This window comes from Salarias fasciatus, chromosome 19 (assembly GCF_902148845.1).
Source record: "Salarias fasciatus chromosome 19, fSalaFa1.1, whole genome shotgun sequence".
NCBI lineage: Eukaryota > Metazoa > Chordata > Actinopteri > Blenniiformes > Blenniidae > Salarias > Salarias fasciatus.
Window position 1 is genome coordinate 15,208,882 of NC_043763.1, and position 23,031 is coordinate 15,231,912.

Genomic DNA, 23,031 nt, shown 5'->3' on the forward strand with positions numbered 1-23,031 from the left:
AGTCTCAGTTGTGTAATGCAGGACTGCATCGTCTCTTGGTGACGCGATTATCAGATGAAAGAGCGAGAGTCAAGAAGTATGAAAAAGTGACTTGCCTTCTTACCATTTTTTCAACTGCACCAGAACAAATCAATGGGTGTAAAGTTATTTGTACTGAGACAAAAAGGTTTTATTATAAGGAATTCTGATTTGGCATGAAAAACGTACAGTGTTTGATATCCAGACGCTAACCCCACTAGTTGTTTAAGTAGACAGTTGAAAATGTAGGTCATACCTCTAATGCCAAGTTTTAGTGGAGCCTTCCATTGTGCATCTTCTGTACACAAGTAGAAATACCACGCTTACTCAGAATTTCTCACATGGGAAGCATGTAAATTGTAAATAATATCGGGTCCAAATATGATCCCTGTGGTACACCAAGGAGGACAGACAGACGCACAAGGCGAAAAGGCAAAGCATACGAGGGATGCAGGTCACCAGGTAGCGATATGAATGGAACAGGTGCTCCATGTGACAGAGGTGAGTCGGTCCTTCCCCTGTCAGATCACATCAGCATTCAGTGTGTGTGTGTGTGTGTGTGTGTGGGGGGGGGGGGGGGGATCCGACAATTCAGGGGAGCAGTCGAGGCAGTGGCAGGTTGTGCTTCTTCCTGCGAGATTCGGAGCGCCCGCCGTGAGATCACAGAGCTCAGAGGAAGCTGGCTGTTCAAACTCCCATCAACAAAACCACAGGCACCTCTTTCAGGCCTGCACCCACTTTTCTTTCTCACTGTGGAGATGTGTCACTTAGATTTGGTCCACCACGGAAACTGTTAGTACACACACACACACACACACACACGCACACACACACACCTGCATCTGGTTGAAGTTTCTGACACTAACATGAGCTGACACCATCATGACTGACTTATAAAGAGGATTTGTCGTTCTTTGTACATATGCACAAGGTTACTGTCATCGCCCATTGTTCTGCTTTACACTACTGTGTATCTTTCGTACAGTTCTTTAAATTTTTGTTGAGAAAATCTCTGGAAATGTAGTTTTATCTGTGATCCTTAGAGATTAAAAAAAAATCAGGTATTGTTTTATCGAGGTTTGGCAGCTAATCACCAACAATCAGTGCTAATCCTGGTTGTGTTACAGCGTCTGTGTTTGGGAAAAGGAGCATAATGGAAAATTGGCCCGGCATAAGTGAGAAAACTGCAGTCCAGCCATTTGATATTTTACAGCTGCATTCTTGCATTGTTGCAAGCGGCTGCTAATTTCACAGCGACATGAAAAGGGAAAATGTTGCCCAGAAACACAGGCTGGTGATCACAGCGCTCAGCCACATATGTTTGTGTAAAAATAGCACCGCTCTTTCAGCAAGTGAGATATACAGCATCCGTTTTTGTGGGATTCTTTGACTGTAAAAATAGCTGCACCTCACCAGAATGTGCTGAATCCGTATTCTGGTTGCACAGTGCGTCTTGTAATGTAATTTGGCGGAACAAAATCTCAGCGACACACTCGTGTAATCTGCACAAACTCCCTGTTCTACAATTAATCTGCCGGGTTCTGTGCAGCTGGTAAATCATGACACGTTGCATGCTTGTTGCGTGCGTGAGCCGCGAAGACGCTTTTGGGCCTTCGGGGGTCTAGTTTGATGCGAAAACCACGGGCGTCTTTTTACTGCTATCTGTTCCCCTTAGGCTCGGAAATACTTAGTGAAAAACCTGGCCAAAAGAACAGGGAGTGAACACGTACACACACACACACACACACACACACACACACACACACACACACAGGCGCACAGAGTGATACTGCATTCACTCAGAACACATGCAGAATCGATTAGCATTTTTGTGGCAGCCGAGAAGAAAAAGTTTGAAAAAGCACAAAGTTTATTGGAGGTGTCCTTCATAAATTCTCTTAAACGTTTGGAAATCTTTCCACCGGTTTCATTTTAAGGTCAGTTGGCGTGTAAATATTTTTTTAGGCGTATGGTGAACTTTCAAACATTCCTGAAAAATCATAAGTGAAAAAAAAAAAAAAAGAGAGATAGACAAGCAGAGGGTCATGGTTTACCCACCTTAATATTATAACTACCTTTAACCACAAACAGCATTTTAAAAAATGCTGTGTATCCCACCAATCACAGCTTACATTATCTGGCCCGCTCTCAACAATCTGACCACGACTGAACATGTTATCTTATCAGTCGCTCCCATTAAGCCTCGAAAACAACACAAACAGCACCTACTGCAGCCTCGGAAGTGTGGATCGCACTTTTGGAGCAGAAGTGAAAATGGTTGTGTGTGTGTGTGTGTGTGTGTGTGTGTGTGTGTGTGATCACCATGACAAACCAACAAACAAACAGACTAGAGATGGAGTTTTTTATGACAGTACACAGTGAGGTCAGTTGGGGAAAAAAGTGCTCACATATGACAGGCTGCAGGAGTCCGTCCAGTCTGTGAAAGTACTGCAAACACTTGTTCAAGACTCAGTAATAAAGGGGAGAAAAAAAAGTGGAAACAACATAGAAAACATTTTTCTTTCTCCTCTCATAGCAAAACCAAAAAAGTTTTAAGTATTTTCTGAAATGTAATTGTGATGATTGTGGCATCCAGTTTTAAAAATAATTCAAAAGCTGTCATGAAATATTCCAGTGATTTAAAGTGCTGAAAATGTCAAAAATAAATCCCCAAAAATATTTCAGTTTCTGTAGAGGAAATGATATTTGTTCCAAGTATGTCCTTGAAAACATGACCATACAGAAAATATCCATATGCAGAGTTTACTGTTGGTTGGTGTTATTGACCAACCGCTTAACGGTGTAGTGATTACCGTAGTCTTAAACATGTAGTTTGGTTAACTGAAAGTTTTATTGCGAGATATGCATTTACATACAAACGCACTCACATCATATATTATTTTGCCTCCTGTTTATACAGCCGTAGTGAAGCCTGATTCATATAAAAATGAATAGAAGGGTGTGGCGAGGAAGAGACGTCAGCGTCTCCAGGGTCAAATTACTAAAAAACCTGTGTGAAGTTTCCACTGGTTTTAGACTCAAACATTGAAAAGAAAAAAAAAAGTATACACACGATGTTAAACAAGACCTCCTCTCAAACATCAGTATTAAAAGTCTGACTATATTAAAGGGATAATCCAGTTGGGCTAAAAATGAACTACACTGCTCCTATTCACACTCGGTAAACTTACAACTTGTTACTTGATTTAGCTCACTTTCCTCATCTATGAAAGTATTTTCCTTTTGCGTGAGTCGGAAAATACTTGGAACCAAAGAACTGTAAAGGACCGATTCAATATAGGTTGCAGGAGGACAAATAAAAACAGCGTGAGGCTGTAAATGTGGACTGGCCTGTGCTGGATGTGATGACGTCGTGCTCCCAGCAGCCTCTGTGGTCTCATTTGGCCCCGTGTTAGCACACGGCCTGATTCAAGACGTGGAAAAGCTTCAAAAGTGTCAGCCTTTAAAACACGTACAGAAACAGACCTTATTTCACGTCTGTAATAGCGCCATTCACAAAAGTCTTTGACTTCGCAATGAGGAAACTTCAGGATCAGATCCTGGTATTTCAAGTTGGCATTTAACTTCATTTAACTTCCGCCTTTTATTGCTTATGAACCCAGCAGCTGTTCGTGATAGCATTATGTTTTATGTTATGGTCGAGGATGTGAGAATACCTACAAGGATTGTGTCGGTTAGTAACATTATTTTTTTCCAGTGGCAATGTCGAGAGAGTAAAAACTCAACTTTTTGTTCCATCGACGCTCTAAAAACTGCTTCCAGTGTCCAGTTTTTTTTCAAAAGACACTGGTCTGTGTCTGTGTGTAAACAGAGGAAACCAAACCGTCCTGAAACCCGCAGTACACCACAGGCGCACTGCGGTTGCAGTCGACAGTTTTTATGAACATGTGCTGCTGGAAGGACAACAAAAACAACGCAGCATTCCAGAGAGTTTGTTCTGCTTACTCTTTCCACTTTAACAGTACTTCTCCTTCAAAGCGTACATTCACTCAACCGCCGTCTGGATCACATGTGTGTTTTTTTTTTACACACACCACATACCGAGAGGGCGTACAGGATGAAGAAAGACGGTTTAAAGGAGGCCGACATCCAAACTGCAGCGTTTTGAGTGTCTCTGGAATTTCCGTGTGTACAGAAATGAAAACACTGGAACATCTGAGTGTGAAGCGGCGCCCTTTCCAGTTGTTTCCGTTGTCGTGTAAACACCGCCGTGCATCGCCGGGTCCGCCACCAGTTGTGCTTGGAAACACTTCAAAGTGCTTCCAAATGTTAAATGCTGAGCTTGCAAATAGAAAAAAAAAAAAAAGGTGCGCTGAACTCTCTAACAGACGGCTGAAATGCATCAAACTGAGGTTCGGTGTTTTACTTTAAATCTCAGACAAAACTCAAGTGAGATGCAATACATGAAAATCATCCATCGCAGGAAGAACAACTTGTGATCTGTAACTCTGAATGCAAACAACATGCAGGACCCTCAGCTTCATATCGCCAAGTTACTCGCCTTGACCAGTTTCATCTCCAAATCGGCCAATTCTAACAGCCACGGTACATTTGTGCACCTCGTTTGACTCTCGCGGCCTTGGTTGACTTTCCCCGCAAAATATCTCAGGACACAACAAGCCGTGCACGTCTGAGTGCGCGCTCTCCTGTCTATCTCAGCGCTGGAGGGAGTGAGTCAATCACAGCAGCAGAAATCATCCCTGCGGGCGATCTGTCTCCACTCATGACAAGCCTCCTAAGGCACTTATCTTCCCTTCCCTGACTCATTGCATCCCTCCATCCCTCCCTTCCTCTGTCCTTCCCCCCCCCGCTCCATTCTCTCTCGACCGCCCTCCTCCTCCCCCCCTCCCTCCCTCGGTTTGTCTCGTGCCCTGGCACCGCAATTAACTCCTCATCATCAAAGGGTGTAATGAAAAAAAAAGGTGCGATAGGGAGTCAGACAGAGTTAGGGAAGCTGTGAGAGAGGGAAGATAAGAGGGATGGAGCTGGAGGAGCTGCGTATTGAACGTCGGTGAGGTGCACGCGCGTGCGCACACACACACACACACACACACACAACGCGCTGTACACACTCACAGGTGTTGCTGCTCAAATACACATTGTGTTAATCACACAGTGAGAGTCGACGCTCGCTCTCACTCACGCTCACATTCCTGGGAGATGCAGACAGAAAGAGGAAAAGAGAGGGATGATCCTCCACCACCTCCCAGGAGATCTCCTCTCTCTCCTTGTTTTTATTTCTCAACCACCCATTTATTCCTTTCCTTTTCACGCACACTTATTCACACTGTCTCCCCTACACCTCCTCTCCGTTCTCCCTCCTTTCTTTGAAGAACAAGGAGTATTGCTGTACATGTCGGAAAGCTGCTCTGTCGGTATTCTCATCGTTTCCTTTTTTTTTTTTCTCTCTCTCTCTCTCTCCCCCTCGCCCCCCTCGGTTCAGAGAGCTGTCAACTGTGACCGTTGTTGAAAGGATGTCAGCAAGAGAGGGAGGCCAAGTGAGCGAGGGGATGAAAGCGAGCATAGCGGAGGGAGGGAGGCGGGAGGGATGTTGAGATGGAGGTCCCTACGGAGGGCAGAGGGAGTGATGGCATGCTTGTTTCTTTGTGCCCAAGCAAATGTAGCAGCGTGGGGAGGTGATGGAGAGGAAAAATAGCTGAGAGTAAAGCAGCAGCTCAGGGTGGGGAGATGAGAAGGGGCCACAGCTGCTAATTAACCACGGCGGTGGTGCTCAATAGCAGTGACATAATTGGCCCTGGTTGGTGGTCCGTGGATGGGGGGGAGCCCACAGCGGTGAGATTCAGCTTTACACAAGTATGAGTTGACTTTGACAGCTCGCTTTAAAATGTTTTCCATGTGCCACATGTGCTGTCACTGTTAGCTCACAGTGTGGCCCGAGGCGAGCGGAGACAGTGATGTGTTCCTACACCGCGTACACGTGGATTCACCATCTGCTGCTTCGCTTGTAGCCTCCACCTCTGCTCCTACTCAGGTCCTAACAGTCGGTGCAGAGGGTGATACAGTCACACTGATCTGCCACGTACTACTTTTTTTTTATAGTTCTTATTGCAAACTGAAAGTTTAGGAGTTTTTCCAGTTTTTTGAAAAGATAGAGAATTTGAAATGGAAATAACAGTGCAGAAAAGAATGGACAGATTAGATGTGTGGCTCACTCTGGAGTAGAAGGTTATCAGTAACACCTGTTGACGGGGTACTCCAGAGAATTTATTTACATTGCGTGGCGATTCATGGCCATATGGCGGGGAAGTGGTTACAGATATAATCTGTAGTTTGATATCCGGCTCGGGGCAAACATACACTGGAACATATCCAGTGTTTAATGTTGTGGTCAGGGAGACCTTTTGAAGTCGCACCTTTCCAGTTCTGCTTGTGATCTGGAAATGAGATCAGACTGCTAAATTGATGGTGTACTTGGAAAATGTTAATCCCAGCTTTAAGGCTTACAGAGGGAAGTTGTTGGGTTTATGTGACACGGCATAGCATCTTCTGCATGCGTGATTGTCTGATTAATTTTTTTAGATTGATTTTCTTTGACTGTTTACCAATGAAAACGTCTCAGTGAAGATAGTTAATCAGAAAGTGGTTGTATTGTGGCTCACTAAGATATCTTAAACCCACTGGAAAACAATTGGAGCACTCATGTTGGTGTAGCGGTGAACACACTGGCCTCACAGCAAGAGGATCCTTGGTTTGTTTGTGTGCTTGGAAACCTTTTTGTGATGGATTTTTGTTTTCCCAATATGTATCCGAGTTCTCACTTGGCAATTATGCCTACACAGTCAGCTTATATGTAAATGACGTCCCGTTGTTCCACACAACCCCAGCGATCAATTTTTTTTAAGCTAATTGATGTTTTCCAAATCCTCCACCCATTCATTAACCTGGTCTAATCATAAGCTTCAAAATGTCCTCGACATTTCCTCACGCCATGACATTTAACCTTAAATATGTCAGTATTTCCGTCAAGCTGTTGAATTTAATTACCCTGAAAAACAGTCTTCCATTTGATGAGCATTATAGGCAGGTGCACAAGTGACATTGAGAGCCAAATTAATTAAAGTTTCACTTGCGGACTGAAAATCAAAGGGGACTCATACTTTTATGTCTAATGACGAACGTGCATGACATTCATATAAAACACTTTCTTTTTTAGGAACTATTTTGCTGACAGTGTGCCCAACCAGTTTCTAAAGCCTTCAGGATGTCAACATGCTTCAAACAAAATCTGTGTCTGATTGAAAAGCCCCATCAGGAACTCCTCCCTGAAGCCGACAGCACATCTTGCCCCTCGTTCAGACGCGAGGCTTCCCACCCGTCTCCTGAACCGGTGTGATTCAGATGTGGAAATCCTGTGTGATGGAGGGAAGCAGCTGTATTTTGAAGATGTATTTCCACTTCTTGGTCTTGTTTCAGCAATTTTCCTACTGGAGTGTTTATATTTCGTGTTCCCAGTTCAACCTAGATTTTTCCACTTTTATCTGCCTGGAATGTTTTGAAGAGTAAAGAGGAAGGGAGCGCTGAGGGCTGTATCTCCTCTGCAAGGACTCCTATTTTTAACCCATAACCTATCTGGATTGCTTACGGACACAAATTTCTGGACCAAACGGTCAGAGTTAAAGAATTCATGCTGTGACTTACTGCACCACCTCAAGCACACAAATCACAGAGTGTGTGTTTCTTTGCTACAGAGAGGCATGGTTGTGCAACAGGTAACAGAATATAAGCGCAGAACAAGAATAACAAGAGACGTGACGAGACAGGAGTATGAAAACAGACTTGACACGGAAAAGACTTGATGTACCGTGATTGAAAACGACTTGAACAAACGTGCATGACATGAAGCAACAAATTAGGAACAGACAACATTGCTTACACACACACACACACACACACACACACAGAGAAAAAGACACGTAGGTGTTCACAATTCACGAGGAAGGATCTGCAAACAGCAAGGTGAGATCTGGAATAGCAGGAGAGAAAATAATCGAGGCGTCCCACTATATATGAACCTGAAAGGACAGACAGTCGGACTTTATGAGACTGCAATAAAACGTCACCTGACGAGGATGTTAAGACACAATTATGATATATGACTGTTCCCATAACAGGGAGCAGTAAAAACAAACAGGATAAACCTTAACACTGAGAAGGAAAGACAGACTTTGTAAGTCCTCACACACCTGCTTCACTGTAGTCATTGTTTTATTGTGGGTTCATTCAGCATTATGATATTGCTTGTATCAGTGGTTCTTCTTTACTGTAATTCATTTATTTCTAACTTCATGAGAAACCTTATTGTCTCAGGTTCTTAAAATCACCTCCCTCCAGGCTCACAGGTGATCTGGTTCACGGTTCGGGATGAGATACATTAACACCACTAAAAGACCGGTGCTATGAGTCCAGTGACACTGGAGTTGTAATGATCTGTGAAAGCTGATTTAAAGCATGTGTGCTAAAAATGAAAAAAAAGAAAGAAAAAAAAGTCCAAATGTGGTGCTGCTCTGTGTAATCCGCCCCTCCCCGGGGCCGGCTGGGTGGATTTGGTGAGAGCCGTGCCGTCTGAGCTGATGTTTCCACGGCTTTAGGTGCGTCTGATTAGTCAGTTAAAGGCAAACAGTAGAAAAAGAAGCGCGGAGAAATAAAACTGTTCAGCCAAGCAAAACCGAGAGCTTATTGAAGCGGACATTTTAATCAGCTACCCAACAGGGGTGAGGCTGAGATGGTGTCGCCTCAGTTTGGTCTGTCGAGATTGGTTGCGGGCGATGGTATTTGCTCACGTCGGCAGGTGGAAGAGGATTGTGGGTGTTGTAGGGAGACGGGAGAATCTCTGGGGTAAAAAAACGGTGGTGACAAGGAGGAGGGACTGTTTACCTCGCACAGCTGGCTTTGCATTCTGCATAAAGAAGGATCAAAAGGACGTCTCAGCTTCAGAATCCCCCTCAGGCCCCTCGGCAGCACCACAATTACACCCTGTCTTCCCCACTGAAACATCTCAGCTATGAAATAATGTGTCGGACTTCTGCCTTTTCTTTTCTGTATCACAACGCCGTGTGTGAATCCATCAGATCTCTATCAGAAATATGTGTGTGTGTGTGTGTGTGTGTGCCAGCCCTGTTTGAGTAAGAGATAAGAACCAGCATTAAAAAACAAAGAAATATGACCCAGATAAAAATATATTGAGTGATCAATAAAAAAACAGGAAGATATTTGGAAGATAAAGATAAAATGCAGGGTAAAGTTTGCCTCCAATAAAGGAAAAACATCCATGCATAAATGTAAAACAAATAAAAATATTACTACTCTACCCTCCACCCAGAGTTTACTGGTTGATGCTTGTGACTCAGTCACAAGTGCTTGTGAAGAAGTCAGATTAGAAGATAGATGGATGAAGTTGCCCTAGTTTTTCATGTAGTACCGTCACGTAAGCATTTAAATGTTTATTGGCCAGCTGGACAGCGAAGTATTTAGTAACTTTCACGGTCACTATGTAAGTAAAGATAAACAAGCAGTCCTGATTTGTCCTGATGTTCTAATCTGGCCTCGTCTCAAAGTCACAGAGTCTGTCTGCAAGTAGAGCCTTCATCCATCCGGGATGACAGAGAAATCTTCCAAGATGCTCAGAAACAACCTCTGCAGCGAGTTCCTTCCATCTGTGGATTATATCACACCAAACAACAATGCCAACATTTATCAAGTTTTTGACAAAATTACCTAAATTTTATTTCAAATGAAAGATAAAATGGATACAAGCTGCTTTCTGATTTTCACAAATTTGATTCTTGATTTTAAGACAAGTTGGTTTAATGGTTTTATTTCGCTGGTGCTTGTTGGTTGCTGACCCAGAACTCGGGGCCTGTTGGAGTTATTTGTGTTGAAGTTGTTTTGTCGTGTGCAGTGGACCTGCTGGCGCTCCTCGCCCCAGCCCCTCTGCTTCCTGGATGATCACGCTGTTGACACAAGCTTCCCAGCGCCGTTTCATGTGTGGGATCCATTTCACCGAACAAATTGGTGTCAAACGTCTCGCTCACTCCCCTACAGACTAATCAATAGGGAATTGGTGGTGTGAGTGGGTGTCATTTCTCCATCTGTGTCCCTCGCTTCTGCAGAGCCGCCAGCCATCTGCCTCGCTTTCGCGCTCGCCGTTATTGTCGCTCCGATTTGTCACACAGGTCGAACAGAAGCTGGTAACTCCTCCACGTAAAAGCAGCGCATTTGCCAGAATCAGATAACCGCTTGTTAACATTTAGTGCGTCATTAGGAAAGCATATGCACGATGCCTTTGAGATTTATGGAAATAATTCATGTACATCAATCGTTTCCAGAGTGGAACCATCAACAGGAAATTGATTGATGTCCTTAATAATCTGAAATAATGTCGGTAAATCATTGTGTTTCCACATTTATATGATGTAATGTGCTGTCAGTGTGAATTACAGCCTTTTTTTTTTTCTTTCTTTTTTTTTTCCAGAGCTGAATAAGAGAAAGAGATGACCCTCGTCTTGTCCATGAATCCTTTCCTGGACCCAGAAGGAGACCCTCCGCTCTCCCCGTACCAGCCCATATGGGAGTCCGAGCGCTGCACGAAGACCTGCCTGTCGAACCCGGCCCCGCCGTGCAGCTCCGAGGAGCAGTTCACACAAGGTGCGCACGCCGAGGCCCCCGCGCTTATCCGGTCATTACCATAGACTTGTTTTATCACAACAACCGGCTTTAAGAGCTCGCATGTGACCTGACGAGCGGACCCATCTGCCAAGTTCACTTTCACTCCGAGAGCCAAAATGCGAGATGCGCTTGTAGATAACCATGCAGCGCTACTTCTGAGAGGACGCAGCAGATGCTATTGCTGTATGGCAGTCAGCTAATTAGCATGGTAGCAAGCTGGCAGTACTTGTTCCTGCTTTGATTACATCCACAAAGTATCTCAGAGTTTTATTCTCGACTCTGACCAAGACACTGCTGAAACGGTTAAAATCAAAATGCAGATTATTGGACTTGGATAATGGATGTATTCTTACAATAAACATGAGTTTCAGCTATCATTGGACTTCTAGCACATCTCTGAATTTCTGTTTGGAACATATTACTTTGAATATATGAATGTTTCATACACATTCAATGAATACAAAACATTAACTCCTGAGAGATAATTTCAATCAGCATTAGTGATCTAATAAACATTTAACATGCTTCTACCAAGAGCAAATATTACGCACAATTGGTTTTACCAAGCTTCATGTGCAATATTATGAAATAATATCACCTTGTATGAGACATATTGTGTACTTGAATAATACAGGAGCTAAATCTGTCTCTGCAGTGTAGACCAGAAGGCTTTTCATTTGAAATGAGCGCATTTATTTTTGAAAGAGATGCAGGAGAATTTTCGCTGGCTTTGGTTGACTTGAAGAGTTTGATTGAAGATAGCATGAAATTGATAATCATTTCAATCCCAGCTGGAAGTCATGTCTGCGACTCGGGGAATTGGTTCTCTAGATTTCACTTGCAGTGCGGTGGGAGGAATCGCTGTTGCATTGACTAATAAGCCCACCGGAGCGGCGATAGGGAGCGTGGCAGTGTGGCTGATGGTCTGGCTGTGACCCCCCCTCTGTGCAGAGGCCCCCTGCAGACGGGTTCCCGATCACGTCTCCGTGTCGAGGATTGCGTACTTCAAGAGGAAGTTTGTGGAGGATGAAGATGAGCCTCCCTTCAGCTTCAGGACGTACTGCCAGACTGTGAGTACACGCGCGTGCACAGTGAAACACTGACGGTGTAGCTGAGGGTAGCTCTAACGGCGTGCCGCCCTCCAGGTTGCACCTGTGCTGGAGGAGCGCGCCCATGTGCTGCGCCTTTCCCTGGAGAAGATGCGTTTCATCGACGACCCCGAGGCCTTCCTCCGGCGCTCCGTCCTCGTCAACAACCTCCTCCGGCGTCTTCGAGCTGAGATCTTGCTCCAGAGCACCGACTGGTGCTTTCCGCCCAACCCGGCGTTCGCCGCGAGCCCCTGCGTCTTGCCGCCCAGCGCCACCCCCACCCTCCACAGAGCCGTCCCCGCACGCATCTGCCTGGCCCCCCAAGCCGGACCGCCCTTCCGCAAGCGTTTCCGCATGTTGCGGGGGGGACAGGGCGACCTGCGGCCCGACTGCGCCCAGACGTGCTGCTGCATCTACGCCGCCGCCGCCGCCGCGGGACACTACCTCCATCTCCCGCTGTCCATGTACGACGCAGCGCTCTCCTCCTGCCCGTCCAGTCCGCACTCCTCCTCCTTCTTCCAGCTGGCGGGCCACAGCAAGTTGGGCCTGGCGGTAGACGATCAGGACGACGAGGACGAAGAGGTTGAGGAGGAGGAGGAAGAGGAGGAGGAGGAGAATGAGGAGGAGAGGGAGGAGGAGGACGAGGAGGAAGACGACGATGAAAGGAGGCTTTCGGAAGACGTTAGAGACAAACACAGCCGGAAAAGCAGGACTCGGACCCTGCCGGGTCGCGCACGCGCAAGGACAGCGGACAGCTCCATGACAGAGAGTTTAGAGGAGGAGGTGGGGGAGCAGGAGGATGAGGAGGAGGTGGAGGAGGAGGAGGAAGTGGGGCAGGTCGAGAGACCTTGTCAGTGGAACTCGCCTGCCCCAGAAAGAGAGCTGCACAAGGTGAGCTTCTGGCAGCGCCGGGCTCAGAGACAGTAACTGTGCTTTCAGAGGAATCACTCCAAACTCTACACTTTATTGGAATGAAATATAACCATGCTGAAAGCTATCCAAGATTATTTCTCCTCATAGCAGATTTAGGTGTAAGATATCAGCGCTGAATAATGCCAAGTCAGCTTTATTTTAACAGTTTAATACAGCCCGAGGCGGTACACAGGTACAACTCTCAGAAGAAGTCACTTCTGGGGCTCTGTGGCCGCCGGACACATCTCACAAACAGTTCTGAAAAACCAAGGTCATGTACGGTGGGATCTGCTGATCCCGGAGGTGAAGGGAAGCTTGCTTTTGCACTGTCTCCAAGACCATTTTCAAGCCCCACAGCACAAAACTAAAGGTCTAAACTGGGGCTCTATGTTGGTGCAACGGTCTTGTTTCAGGACCCTAAACAAGCCTATGAAGTGATGATGGGTTGTGGAGTTAGGAGTGTGTATGCCTGTGTGTTTGTATGCGAAATACAATGTAGCATTTTAAAACTTGATTTTAAGCTGGGTTTTTTTTTTTTTTTAATTATTATTGATAAAGGTGACACATTATTATGTGTGCCTGCTGGTTCTGACGCTGTCTCAGGCAATGGCAAGCGACTGTGCTGCAACAGCGGCACATTGTGTATACTTCAGATTACTTTAAGACAACACAATCACAATGTCCAATCACAACTTCAAGTGCCTTAGTTTTGTTTGGTTTTTTTTATAGTTTCATGTATATTGTGCGTTCATGTAATTGTTCTTGTTACTAAGTAGCTATCTTGCATTCCAAGTGACTGCGTTTGACTGAAAAAAAAAAAAAAAAAAACAGGACAGGGGCATGTAGTTAAATGCAGGGATTCTTTAAAGTGTTGTGTAAAAGTTTAAAATTTTAGAGCAAACGTTAATTTCCACACATGAGAAGTGTTTGTTTTTAACCTCAGAATGCATGTTTTTTCTAGCACGTCCTGTCTTTGACCAAGCACAAACAGTATGACCCAACGAGAGCTGCAGGAGGCTTCAATAGGTAAATGTGTCCCAAACACCATTTAATTTTTGTTTTTTGATTGACAGGAAATCAAAGCTCAAGCTGGTTTGGCTTCTCTGTTGCTTGATAAGGGTTTAATATGGCATAACATCAAAGCCGTTACTTTAACTCACGTTGAAGGAAGCTTTCTTAATGACGCAAACATCTAATAGATCGCAATGGAAATTCATTATTAATATGGGCGGCTGTCGTTTCCAACTAAAACGATGGCTGTACGTTGGCATATGGACATGCCTTTCGTTAATTAATATTACTGCCACGTCCTTCATTCTTTGAGATTTACTTGTCTTGATATCCGTTTGGGCAGTGGTTATCGCGCTCGTCTCATCAGCCTGCAACACTTCACGATTTACAGCCAGTCCAATCATCACAAGAAATCCAACGGGCCCTCAGTTGATCAGTCGAAGTACGAACGAGACTTTATGTGTCAGATCAAGGCTTCTTTCTCTCCTGCCGTTTCTAGATTGACCCCGTCGAGTACGGTGCAGCAGCGTAGGGAGAGGTGCGAAAACTGCTGAATATATCAAATAGTGCAGTTGTGTGAAAAAATTGTGCTGAAAAAACAAATAAAATCCTCGAGTTCATGATCTGTAGAAAGTGCTTTCCATGTTTTAACGCGCAGTAGTGATAAAATCAAGACTGATGAGAATAACTACAAATGATCAAACGTACATGTCTGCCTCACAGGTGTGAAAGCAGCCTGAGATGAATAAAGTGTATTAAACCCTAATGGAGAACAGACAGCAAACCGCTTCCGAGGGCATGATCACTGATTTCTTGTCTCATCATCACATGATGAAAAACCCAAACCAAAGTGGTACAACAAAAAAAAAAAAAACTAAAAGGAAAATGACATCCAATTGTGTATTTTATTTTGTTTTTGTTTGCTTTGTTTTGTTTTGTTTTGTTTTTTACTTGTGACGTGGCTTCAGGCCTGGGACACTCAAATGGATGGATGGTGAACCCACTGATCCAATTCATTCAGTGGACCTCCGCTTGACAAGCTGAGCAAAACCCACTCGATTTATTTTAACCCTTAACTGATGAAAAAGACAAAAAAAGCAAAAAAAAAACAAAAAAAACAAAACCCATTCAGTCATTATCGGTGGTATTTTTAAAGAAAGAATCTCACAAAGCAATATTTGTTTCTGAGACGAGAAGATGTAACTGCATTGTCTGTTATTAAAAACAAAGGAGCGAGTCTGCTCTCGTGACTTTCTGTGATGTTCTGTGACACGTGTAAAAATCAGTAAAAGAAATGTTGAAAGAAAAAGAAGACGAGCCTCGACTCTCCTTCGATGTTTTGATCCTTTGCAGTGTGTGTGTGTGTGTGTGTGTGTGTGTGTGTGTGTGTGTGTGTGTGTGTGCTCCTGCTCACTGAACGGCCCGCCGCTCAGCAGTGTGCGGTACCGCAGCGTGCCGCTCCTGCCAAATGTCTCTCAGGTGTCACTTTGCTGCTGGATTCATGTTAATCTTCCTGACGTTCCGCCCGGCGCAGCCTCCTCCGCACTCCCCTCTGTTCTCTCCGGCGCATCTATTGTCCCTGCGATATTCACACAGTGTAACATGAAACGGCCCCGTCCACCTGCACCGGCTACCGCCCGGAGATAAGACGAGGACAATTTCCAGAACGCTTCCACACTCGTGATCACTTCTGCAGAAAAAAAAAAAAAAAAGAAATTCTCTGCATAATGCCGCCTGCGCTTGCATGCAACTGCTATCCTCTGGAATTACTGGGCTTTAAGTTAAACATTGCTTTGATCCAGTAATGGCTCTCAATATGTGCGCCCTAATTACTGGATTATTTTCTAATACTTTGCGGCTTTTGTGTGACGTTGCCACAGATTGCTTGGGCGCCGCGGATCCATTGTGGTGCAGAGTGTGTGAGTGTCAGTAGGCTGGAGCGGCGTGAAGTGAGGAGGTTAAATCACGGCACTGAACATCTTGACAGCTCTGTTGCGAGGTGAGGATGGAAGATCATCTTTTCTCGACACTCCTGCCGCAGGGGTTTGTGGATGCTACCGCTCAGCCTGCCCCCCATCTTTTCCCCGCTTCCACTTCAGAGCCCTCTGTGTCACTGTTTCACATTCTACTACACATCCTATTATTGGACTGACTGTCACAGATACTGCTGCAGGAGCAGGGTGTGATTTGCTGAGGGTTTGGCGGACGGATGCAGCCACACTGGAGGTCTGTGTGTTCCCCACCTTCGCTAAATTATTTCAAGTGCAGGATGGGAAAAAAACATATCTTCATGTCAATGAGATTAAATCTTCTCCAAATAAGTAACAGTCAAAAAAAGTTAAAGTGGAGCATGCATAATACAGTAGAGAAAAAACTGAGATTAGTGATATGGTGGGGAAAACTACCCTCCTTACTCACAGTGTAACATTAACATTAAAGTCACATGGTGAAGGGGAAGCTAAAAAAGAAACAGCTGACTCTTGCAAAAAATAGAGGACACAGTGTATTTTGCCCTGGAAGGTAAAACGGAACCAATATGAGTTATTGAACAAGTTTATATTCAGAGGTTATTATGCTATTATTCCACTGCTTTGGCCTGCTTATGATCACACTGTTTCACACACAGAGGGAAGGGAGTCTCTCAAAACTGTTGCACCTGCTATCCTCTCCACCCGGCCCTCTTTGTTTAAGGATTTATGATTAAAATTACCATAGAGTTGGGAACGTAAACATCTATAACATCCTCATATTGTTTCCAGACTTGTACTTTCAACTGCTCGATGAATAAAGTAAATCATTCAGGGGCTGTTGCAACAGCGGCTGCGTGTCTGTGTGAAAACCATACGCACGTCTGCATACTTATTACAATTCTCCTCTCTCTGTGTATCTCTGTCCCTTCACACCCCCCCAACGCCCAAGGCAAAGACAGGGACCTGCCAAATAACACACACACACACACACACACACACACACACACACACACACACACACTCATTGCCGGGCGAGTGCTGAGGAGAGGGGAGCCGTCATTTGTCAACAAGGAACTTTGGCAGCTCACAGTTGCCATGGGAACTGTCTGTTGCCGAGGACTGGTTTTGCATCACAAGGTCCTCAAATTGGCTCCAAAGCCTCGGAGGTCCCACCCCTCCTCCACCCGGCTCACCTCCGTCTCACACGGCTTCAAACATATTGTCAGGTTTTTCTTTCCCTTTTTTTTTTTTTTTTTTGCTTTCCTCTGTTGTGCTGTCTGCTGCTTCACAGAGAGAACGCTGTGTCTCATTCCCACATTAGCGTCTCTCTACAGGTAGATAGATAGATAGATAGATAGATAGATAGATAGATAGATAGATAGACATGAAGCTGCTTGAGAAAACGAGGGCTTCAGAAATGATTTGCCCTCTGCAAGTTCTTACAGATTATCATGCCTGAATTTCCATCCATGTCACTGCAGCTCAAGCCCAACAAGTCGATCCCCGTAGGATCAATTTGATTCAGCTTACATAACAGACGCGGCTCTCTGGCTTTTGTTGATGTTTCTGGGTCTCTCCCCACGGCGAGATGCGGCGGGATTCTCAGCACAGAAAGAAGAAGGCTGGTGGTATTTGATAAACACTTACAGCATGTAGGACGCCGCGGATGCCAGACGGCGACGGACGCCTCTCCTCCCCACCCGGCAGAGGATCGTTCACTGTGCCAGTGCGGAGCTGCATGGACGAGAGGTGGAAATGTCGCGGCACTTGGGACACCTGAATTCATCGGTCACTTTCCACAACACCCATCAGTCTTTCACTGTAAATGGCATCAGCGTAACTGAACAAGCCCTGTTGGTGGAGTTGAATGTTGGTGGAAGAAGCTCTCAAACATACTGCAGTGTTGCCGCAAATCAATCTGAATTTGGTAACCAAGAGATTTAGAAATACACAAAAGCTTGTAAACCCTAAGGAGCAGTACATCACAGGAAATATCAGCAAATAAAAGTCGCGGGGGGCCAGCTGTAGAAATGACTGTGAGCATCTCTGGTTAAAGCTGAACTGATTCAATCAGTCAATCAAACTTATTCCAATACACTCCTCCCAGTATTGATTTCTATCTGGAACACATGATTTATGTTTCATAATTATGAAGGCAAATGCTCTAAATAGATAACATTAATTTTCACATCTGTCAAATGTAATCCTCAGCTGGTAGATCCACTGCCGTGTGTGTGTGTGTGTGTGTGTGTGTGTGTGTGTGTGTGTGTGCACAATATTACATTTGCACTTGTTAATATATGCACACAGCTCTGGTGGCTGAGGCCCTGTGGGCCTGACAGTGCCATAGTCTAAAAGTAACAGGATGGTTACAATTATTCTTTCACCTTTAAATAAGAATTACTGGTTGCTTCCCTTTCTTTTACTGCTTTTATTCCCCGTTTTCACGACAAAGTCTTAAAGTGAAAATGGAAAGCTTTCCTTGTGTTTTTGATGATGATTTACACGACAGCAGTGCTCAGAGCCACTATGACACGATATTGGAAAGGAACTATATCACAATCCTGTTTACATGTGTTCGCTTATAGTGTTTTCATTTCTTGGTTCAGATTAAATGAGACGGGCCTCTGAGAAGAAGCATTAAAAACCACCACTTACACTTGTTTACAAAAGAGACATCTTATTAGTGCTGAGAGTCTTGTGTTGATGAATGGGGGCTCAAATCAATTAACTTGAACTGCAATTATGAGATTTGAAGCCTCCTGTACACTCCCAGCTCAACTAACTGAGCCTCTGTTGCAAGCAGGAAGTGTGCTTCAGGCATTTAGATATAAGAATTTTAGACAGTAGTAGAAATAAATTCACACTACACAACTGATGTTTGAACTGATGCTTGCATGAAAAATGTACTTAGATTACTTTCCAACACTTTCACTTTTGAATGTGATGGTACTTATTAATTAATTCATATTACTTACGCACACATAAAGTAGACAAAAAGAATGTTTTTCACTAATCATGATCTTCACTAATCGCTAAAGTTGAAGTGAAGTGGTCTGTCATGGAGGTCCACACAGAGGTTCTGTACTTTACTTGAGTCATTTTTTGGGGAAACTTGTGACTTTTACTTCAATACATTTGAAAGACAAATAAACATTTGTTGTATTCCAGATAAATATTTTAAAGGTGCTGTAGGCAGGATTCCGCATCTCCGCAAGCAAGATGGCAATTTGACCCATCTAAGATGGCGATTTGAAACCCAGCACAGCCAATCCTGTACTGTTTTCTCTGACATCACGCCCTTATGCAAGTTAAGCCCCTCCCTCAAGAACACGCGACAAACGCCCCTCGACCAATCATGGTTAGAGCCTCATGGGCTCTTCTGATTGGTCAAAGATACCTGGAGCTGTCGAGATTCCTTTTCAGCTCAGAACAGAGACAGATGGAAACGCTGCGCCCTCGCGGTAGTGCAATTATGCTACACTCCTAAAGGATTATCAATGGGTACTGTAACATTTAATCAAAAGAAAACACAGAAAAATTAGCATTGACTAGCAAAATCCTGCCTACAGCACCTATAAATGATGTCACCTGTACTTGTAGTAATTGCAGTTTTGTCTTATGGTCAGTGAGATGGTATTCAATTAATTAATTAATTAGAAGTTAGTTGACATTAGATAGCGAACATACTGAGTTCATTTCAATACTTAACAAGTAAGAGACAAGTTTTCCCATTAGCGAAAATCCTGAGTGATTGAGCAACTTCACTTTCTTGGACTCAGCATTTCAGCTCAGAGTGTGATCCGGAGTCATGCCTGATAGTGTTACAAAGGGTTTGCATCGACAGAGGAAGTTCACTTTTTTGTTTTTTAGTTTAAAAACGAGTGGGTATTTCCCCACAATTTACCTTCACTGTTTGAAATTTATGTTTGGTTGTGACTAAATGGGAAAAAAAAAAAAAAACTTTCGTTGTAACTCATCCTGCTGCTCCTTCTGTTGAATTCTGGCTGTGGAGGTCTAAGTTGTCGGGATCAAGTCTGTTCGAATCAGTTTTACATTAAACCTCAGGACAGATGATCCATTTCAGATTATTATTTTTCAAAAACCACTTGCTTTGGCTCCCCAGCACCATTTTTCTGAGTGGCATTTCTATTAAAAATAAACAGGCATATGAATTAGGCTGTCACCGAGCACATTTTGTTTCCTGTTTCATTTGAAGTCCTGATGTGTTTCACCTGTTTATGAGTGTGTGATTGTCTTCACCTGCTGGCTGTGGTATATAGTGGGCGTCTTCTGTGTGCTCTGGTGGTCAGTTTGTCCTGTGTGGGTTGCGTTTCACTGTCTCTTCCCATGGTTCTTTTATTTTTTTTCAGTAAAATCAGTGTGTGGCCAGTTTTCTGCGAACTATCACACTGGCCTCATCAGAGAACCTCAGGATGAAAACAGGGATGAACTTGTCTTTGAATAAATACTGAATGAACTGTTTTTATTAAGGTAGGATTACTGAAACTTGAATCAGTAGTGCAAATGCTACTTCAGTATGTCAGTTTTTCAAACTGTGAGGTTTGACTCACCTCAGAGGTTCAGGAGGATTATGCATAGATATCAATTTGAAAAGAAAGTGTTTAAAAGCACCAGTGAAGGGTTAAAAGCATTCCATTAAAAAAAAAAGCACATTACATGAACTGATTTAAGAGACACTTCCAATTTAAAACACCTTACAAGCATGAAAAGTGTTAAGCTTTTCATTGTTTGTGGGTCCAATACAGTACATTCAATCAATTATTACTACACGAGTAGAGAGAGAGAAAAAAAACAGCTGTGGTTCATGTGCTCCAGCACAAAAAGAGGTTGCAGAGGTTATAATTACAGATTGATATGGCTCACTAGTTTTCACATGATCCGTGAAAGTCCTCAGGTTGCACATCTCTCATTTTCTTCTCTTGTTAGTCCTCAAATTGCTGCAAAAAGCTACTTTAAATAGCAGGAGTGAAGGGCTGAAGTGGGGTGGGGTTTCCAGCATCCAGGTAGGAGGTTGGAGAGTTAAAGCAGCCGTATGAAAGGAAGCGGTCAGAGCGAAAGGCCACACCCTGTCTGAAGACTGATATCCTTGGCAACAATTCAAGTTTCCTGTGGCAGCCCCTGAATCAACCTCCTTGTTTCGGCTCGGAGCTCCAACGAGGCCTGACGGACCTGAGAGGAGGAATGAGGTTAAACGTTGGGAGGAGGGGAGCGAACAGCCCGAGAGCATCCGCAGTGTGTCCTCTTGTAACCTTGTTCTATATCTGATCTGCTTCACTCCCCGTTTTTCCTCCACATCAACTCCACAACCTCCGGGATCAGCCGACGAGCTGCACACACAGCTCCACCACTGGCCCTCTGTCCTATTTCCTCCTGGAACGTCCTTTACAGAGAGCGTGAGGATGAAATCAGCAGGACGTGCAGTGATAAATCTATGAAGCTGTTAGCTTTTTGGTTTTGCTTGTTTGGTTTTGATCATTTCCACTCTTCTCTTCTGTATTTCAAATGTCAGCTCACTTCTTGTTTCCACTGGGTTTATCCCTCGCGACTGTGTTTGTGGTTTGAGGCATGCCAGGTCATCTGTGACTGATTAATGCCACTCTCCTGGTCTCTCGGCTTGTTGTCTCCAACCCGGAGCGCGGCCCGACTTGCATTGTGTTCTGAAGCGCACACGAAGTGGTGCAACCAAGCTGAAGGATGATGTGGACGGAAGGGGGGGGGGGGGGGGGGGGGGGGGGGGGGGGGGGGGGGGGGGGGAATTCAGCAGGGCGTTTGAACAGCGCTCGCCTCTGATGGCCAGTGGTCACATTAGTGTTAAACATCTCCCTTTAAACATCGCTCACATCCACAGCACAGAGCGGGGGGGGGGGGGGGGGGGGGGGTGGGGGGGGGGGGGGGGGGGGGGGGGGGGGGGGGGGGGGGGGGGGGGGGGGGGGGGGGGGGGGGGCGGCACAGAGCAGGAATAACATTTGCCGAAACATAATCACATTTGTGTTTACATAATCATATAATTGCATTTGTAGGTGCACATGTAGATGTGTGCAATTATATTTGTGCATGTGTGTGTGTGTGTGTGTGTGTGTGTGTGTGTAATTAGATTGTTTATTATTAATATAAATGGTGTGTTGAATTTGTGGGTGTTAAATGTGAAATGATGACATCTTGTTGAAGCACAGCCCATTCGGATAAAAGAGGTTGTTTGAGGATGATGTGTTTTTAGGTTTTTTTCATCAACAGCATTTCCTCTACTGGCTTTCCACGACTTTTTTTTGCAGACTTTTAGTAAGATATTTTCCGTGTCGTTACCCTTCTGAGTATTTGTATTCTTTTCTAAATTTCTCTTCTTTGAATTATTTCCCATGTTCAATTTTTTGATTTTTCTATTTATTTACACTAATTTCCAATGTGTTTGACAACTTTCTCCACCAACATGTGGCAGTGAAAAGTGCCTCATCCGACAACTCGAAACAGTACTGCTTCCAGCGAGACGACACAGACACAAAGCCCTCATTTGAATTCTCCTGTTTATGGTTGATTTACTGAGTCATTTTCAATAAATCACCCACAATACACACGAAGACTGAACGCTAATGTGTGAACATGCAGTTCAGCACGCTTCGTACGAGATGAAGTCGGACACTGTGTGAGCACATGTCAGACGTTAATGATCCAGTCAAAGACTTTGAAAATGCTGCTTTGCAAAAAAAAAAGTGAAAAAGCAATGTTTTGTAAATTCATGAGGCACCATCGCCTGCTGGGATGTCTGGTTTGGAGACTGTGGCAGATGCTGACATCTTCATTGAGAGTGATCAGGATGGATTAAAGGATTCAAAATGAAGCGAGCAGAAGAACCTGAGGTTGAAAAGTTTAGAGATGAAGCCAGTGAGGCCAGATTGAGCAGGTTTGATTGAACAATTGAACATATGCCGAGGAGATATTGAACATTAATGGGTGAAGAGGAGAACATGTGAACAAGGAAGGCAGAAGAAAGATATGAAGATATTTCAAATTATGACAATTATTTCCATCACTATGTCTGTTCTCTTTGTGTCCTGCTCCATATAGTGCAGCGTTTTCTTTAAATTCTTGTTTGGAAGATGTATTTTCCTCCTACAAGTGAGCTGCTGACCTCCGACAGGATACGAGCGATTGCCAACTTCCAGCAGCGGCAAACAGCAGCGAACCCAACGCACTCGCATGTCGAACCTCGGCTCACTCTTCAGCTTTATTTACAGTCGAAACGTCCGTACAAAAAAGTTTCTTTCACACGCGATTAAAAACACTTCTCAAGTCCAACGCTGCCA

The 23,031-nt window shown here is 44.4% G+C and overlaps 1 protein-coding gene and 1 long non-coding RNA gene across 3 annotated transcripts in view; both read left to right on the top strand.

Annotated features, from left to right (window-relative positions):
- The window catches only part of sertad4 (SERTA domain containing 4), a 35,037-nt gene that overhangs the window by 5,306 nt on the left and 6,700 nt on the right, over positions 1–23,031 (top strand). Inside the window, exons 2-4 of one of the 2 annotated variants that reach the window (XR_003933563.1) lie at positions 10,532–10,704; positions 11,677–11,795; positions 11,871–12,936. Coding sequence is in view for 1 of the 2 variants with exons in the window: in XM_030116950.1 (XP_029972810.1) it covers positions 10,551–10,704; positions 11,677–11,795; positions 11,871–12,740 (1,143 nt within the window). In the remaining variant the exon portion in view is untranslated. Of the gene's footprint in view, positions 1–10,531; positions 10,705–11,676; positions 11,796–11,870; positions 14,596–23,031 lie in introns of those variants that run through there. The other variant, XM_030116950.1, reaches the window with a different exon arrangement.
- On the top strand, positions 2,298–14,595 carry LOC115406742 (uncharacterized). Its single transcript, XR_003933564.1, has 2 exons — positions 2,298–2,332; positions 13,183–14,595. It is a non-coding gene; the product is annotated as an uncharacterized LOC115406742 (long non-coding RNA).